Raw genomic sequence first — 5,165 nt, 5'->3', positions numbered from 1 at the left:
TATACGTGTCTATATTCTGAGTCATGAAAGCTTTGTAAACTACTTACTTGGCTCTACTTAAGAGCCAAAACCAATGTCTGCTGACTCTTTCGAGAATTACAATCAAGAAGAAAAAGAAAGATTATGCAACAATTACTTTTACGTGGCTCTCTCCGAGAAGTAACAGAAGAGAAAAGTGTCAATGAGAAGAGAAATACAAACAACATGGATGCATTGATGGTTCCATAGATTATATGATTCTCTATATCTATCTAAAATAATTGGTCATCCGAACAATTTAACTAAGTTTTACTAAGAAAATTTTATATGCTTCGTAAAGTTCTTTATGAACTTAACCAAAAAATATATTGGTTTAAATTCCATTAACGTAAAGATACATTTTCTTTTGTAGTCTACATATTATGATTTAAAAGTAGCTATTGGTTTGGATCTATTTTATTAACTTAATTTCATAGTAATATAATTTTTAAAAATTCTAAATGAATGAGTGTTACTTAATCCGAGAATGTAGTACGACCTTGGCTGGTTTATATGATAAAAGTTGGGATGATATGGTTTATTTGATAAAAGTTTTAATAGAATGTGTGTATACTTAAATAATCAATTTCAGATTGTTATGTTATTTAACTAACTTTAGAAAACAAATTGTAAATTGATTCATTTTTCACATTATCTAAATCAATAGGTTTAAAAATGTATAAAAAAGTATCAACGCATTCACAAACAAATATATAAGAATGAAAAATAATTCATAATTTATGTATTAAATTTCAACTGTAGTGACATGCATTTTTATTTTACTTAATTTTAAAATAAAAATATAACAAACACTAAAAATTTAAAATAATTGCATTAATGAAAAATGAAAGCTTTTTATTAATTTATCAAACCTTTGATTTCTAATAAGAACAACATAAACTTTAGTAAAAAAAACTGCATATTTTTACACGTATATGAAAATACAATATATCTTTTAATTGATCTTCACTTGCTTAACAAAGATTAATATAGACAAAGATAAGTTAATAATAACATCGATTACAATAATTGATGTTAAAACAAATATTTTGTATCATTTGTTAATAATTGTCTCAAATTAATAATATTTGTTTTTCTGATATTATTTATGTGATGTAATATGATCTTTTTTTGGTAGTGTATCATATACATTTCTTGCAAATGTAAACCTAAAATACAAACCACAAAATCATACAAAAAATAATAACCTAAATCGCAAGTAAAGTATATCCCGTCCGTAGGACGGACCGACCCTAGTTTTACGTAAACTTATGCCTGGATAGGTAACAACAATACAAATAGTGAGGACTGAAGAACAAAAGAATAAATATGATTCCAATTGGAGTGGTTAAGCTAATATCATTCTCAATTAGTTCGGTCATTAACAGCATTATAATTCAATTGAGTGAGAGACAACTGTTGGGCTCAAATCCTGATAAAACCCAAATAAAACTTTGTAAGAGTCAATGTCGATAACTGACCCAGATGCTTACTCGAGGCACGAGAAGACAGAGCCAACGAAAGGCACAATACCTCGGTCTAGAGGATGAGGACGTTCTTAAGGAATTATTGGTGGGCCTTTATCCCGAAACCATCAAGAATTCATGCCTCGAGCTAAATAGATCTAAAGGTCGAGTTCGAGCCGGAGAGGTGATAAAATGTTCGAGGTTGGGCTCGAGCTGAACGAACATAGAAGTCGACGACCACCAAATCCGAATGAAAGCGATGAGACTTGGTCAAAGAGACGATGCTCCACAAACTCCTGATATTCGCGGCAACCACCAAGTCCCGGAGATTGTCGGGATCACGATGAAGAAATAAAGGAGAAAATATCGGACGTAAACTTGAGAAACTATAAAAGGAGGGAGAGGCCAGAAGAGAGAGATTCACAATCGTACACACACACTTTACCATCGACCTCGAGCTTTTTCAACTCTAAACATATCGATCTCCTTACTTCTTTTTGTTCTTAGTCTAGGTCTTGTTTCGTTTACCATTAAACTCATATACGTCAATATGTAAATCCATTTCCGTCTACCTAAGTCTGTACATCACCGGGTTTTAAAGATATTGTTGCCCAAATCATTTATTTTTCCTAATTTGCAAATACAAACACTACTAAATTTTTAGTGTGGGTTTTAGGATTCATAAAACTTAATCTCAACATTTAAATCTTAGCCTACATATACACTAGGGTGATCCGGTTATTGACAAGAAAAGAAAATATTGCCTACCGATCGATTCATTGTGAACTGTTAGCTTTTTAAAAATATTGGGTAATAATTATATCATCGTATAATCTTTAATTTTATTAGATATAATGATCATTATCCAGCTAACTAGTTAAGCTAGTTCTTCTACCGATTCAGTGTGAACAGAGCCGGCCCTAGGAGTTTGGAGGCCCAAAACCATTTAGTAAAGGTTTCAAAAATTTGGAAGCCTAACAAATTTTTTTTATAAATTGGGAACCTGTTTACATATAAAAATTTTCAAAAATTTTAAGGATCCAAGACGAATGTTTCATTGGGCTTGGCCCATGATCGGCTCTGAGTGTGAACCGTTAGCCAGTTAAGCTAGTTCTTCGATTAAATTATATTACGTCTAACAAGGCCAGACTTATCATGATTAGACGTCAGTTAATCGGATCTGATTATTCAAACGTAATCATGTCCGTCATATGGCATTAATTTAGCAAAATATGTGAATATCTTATTATAGAAATAGGGTGCGACTTGGCGAGAGTAGAGAGCCGTGGGTGCAAGGGAAAATGACGTGATCCCCACCTCTCTCAATGCTCACGCGCACTATACCCCACTCAACCCTAATTGGGTAATTTCTACCATGTTTTTTTGTTAACAGTAATTTCCAGTCTCAAACTCTCAATCGTTTAATCACACTTTTGTTTGAATTAAATGTAAAATTCGCTATTACGTTCTGTACTGAATTTATCCTTAAATTTTAACATTTATGTTATGTAAACGCAAACATATGTTAATTCATTCGTGTAAGGGTGTAACTTGGGCTTCACGAAGCTGTATCAGATAATCAACATGTTTTCTTGAATTATTTCCCCACGGGAATTTTAAACGTAACCAACTTTTCCTTAATATTTTACCATGTGAATAGAAAAGGGAGGAATTAACCAAGACTTGTTTAGACAATCTTAGTATAGGAGTGTATGATATTTTTTTTTATCTGAAAGTTCCGGTAAATGCTGTCTTTTGGAGCCTAGGAGGACTTTGGCATAATCGGTATTCAATTCCACTGTTGGTTTTAAAATAGACTCTTAAATGGGTCCAGCGTACATATATAAAAGAAACTGCACATATAGTCGTATTGCGTTCTTTGATTCTATATAAATAATAATACTTGATCGTCAAACTTGTAGAAAATTAATTATTGCCCACTTTCTCTCTCTGCTTTTTCTTTCTGGGAAGAGATATTGATTCTTGGGGAAAAACAAAGTTTCAAATAATTTTTTTTTTGCTTTGATTCCATTTCCATTCCATAATTGCATCTAATTCTTCTACCCTAACCCTTTTCTTCTTTACTATTCAACAATTCCTTAGTCCACATGAAGTTAGAGAAAAAAAAATCCAAGAAATAGCGACAGACACCCTCTAACCTTCTGAATTTGTAACCCTAAAATCCAAGCCTTCAAGAAAAACCATCGGGGTGTCAATTCCCTGACCTTTCTTCCAGTGAATTTCCAAAATTTTCGGCGATTATGTCAAATCCTTGGTGGACGAACCAAAGTGGTTTAGCCGGCATGGTGGACCACTCAACCTCCTCCAGCCATCACCACCAAAGTCTTCTTACAAAAGGAGATCTTGGTATAGCTATGAATCCGAGCCAAGAAAACGACCAAGATGACGAAGACGACCCTAGAGAAGGAGCGGTCGAAGTGGTCAACCGTAGACCAAGAGGCAGACCACCAGGATCCAAAAACAAACCCAAAGCTCCAGTCTTTGTGACAAGAGATAGCCCGAACGCACTCCATAGCCATGTCATGGAGATCTCCGACGGCAGCGACGTCGCCGACACAATCGCTCACTTCTCAAGACGCAGGCAACGCGGCGTTTGCGTTATTAGCGGAACAGGCTCAGTAGCCAACGTCACCCTCCGTCAAGCTGCCGCACCAGGAGGGGTCGTCTCACTCCAGGGAAGGTTCGAGATCTTATCTTTAACCGGTGCTTTTCTTCCTGGACCTGCCCCACCCGGATCAACTGGTTTAACGGTTTACTTAGCCGGGGTCCAAGGGCAGGTTCTTGGAGGTAGCGTTGTGGGCCCTCTTGTGGCCATAGGGTCAGTCATGGTTATTGCTGCAACTTTCTCTAACGCTACTTATGAGAGGTTGCCTATTGAAGATGAGGAAGACGGTGGTGGTGGTGCCGTTGGCGGCTCAAGACAGATTCATGGAGGCGGAGACTCGCCGCCCGGAATCGGGAGTAGCCTGCCTGATCCGTCGGGGATGGCTGGACCGGGCTATAATTTACCACCGCATCTGATTCCAAATGGAGCTGGTCAGCTAGGGCACGAACCGTATAATTGGGTTCATGCACGACCACCATACTGACTCTGTGAGCCATTTCTATAATCTTTATAAATAATAAATATAGAGATGGATATAAGTGATTGAGGTACAGTCTTGTGGTCTTTGTATTCTAAACCTTGTTGTTAAAATAAATAACAAAGCGCTCTTATTGGAAACTTGAGGCCTGGAAGGTAAAAACGGGACGAAGGGAATATCGGATTTCAATGAATAAACAATGTACTCAAATTAGAATATTTGTCATTTTATTTTTGTTTCGGAGTATTCAACTAGAATATTTGTAAGTGTTTGCTTTTGTAAACTTTAGATAATTTACATTTTGATTTGTACAAGATCATAAGTTTGTATATATATATATATATATATATAATTATGGTTCAACGATATGAAAGAACATCGAGAGCATTGCCTAATATCTGTGCCTTTGGATTTTTATTCTATATTAGTTCTGATTCGTAAGTATTTATAATTAAGGGTTGCAATCGACCATTAGTGATTATCATAGTGGTTGAGCTTTAATCTTCGCGTAATGATGCTAGTGGGGGATTGTTTAATGGAACTTTTGTTTAATATACGACTTTACCAACCAAATAAT

The 5,165-nt window shown here is 35.5% G+C and overlaps 1 protein-coding gene across 1 annotated transcript; it reads left to right on the top strand.

Moving 5' to 3' along the window:
* The first annotated feature begins 3,361 nt into the window (after nucleotides 1-3,361).
* Nucleotides 3,362-4,954, top strand: LOC106363941 (AT-hook motif nuclear-localized protein 20). Its single transcript, XM_048754238.1, has one exon. The coding sequence runs from the start codon at nucleotides 3,746-3,748 to the stop codon at nucleotides 4,592-4,594; it is 849 nt and encodes a 282-aa protein (XP_048610195.1). The 5' UTR covers nucleotides 3,362-3,745; the 3' UTR covers nucleotides 4,595-4,954.
* The last annotated feature ends 211 nt before the right edge of the window (nucleotides 4,955-5,165 follow it).

The sequence above is a fragment of the Brassica napus genome, chromosome C4 (assembly GCF_020379485.1).
Source record: "Brassica napus cultivar Da-Ae chromosome C4, Da-Ae, whole genome shotgun sequence".
In the NCBI taxonomy this organism is placed as follows: Eukaryota; Viridiplantae; Streptophyta; class Magnoliopsida; order Brassicales; family Brassicaceae; genus Brassica; species Brassica napus.
Note: the sequence above shows the minus strand (reverse complement) of the source record. Positions and strands in the feature narration are given on the sequence as shown.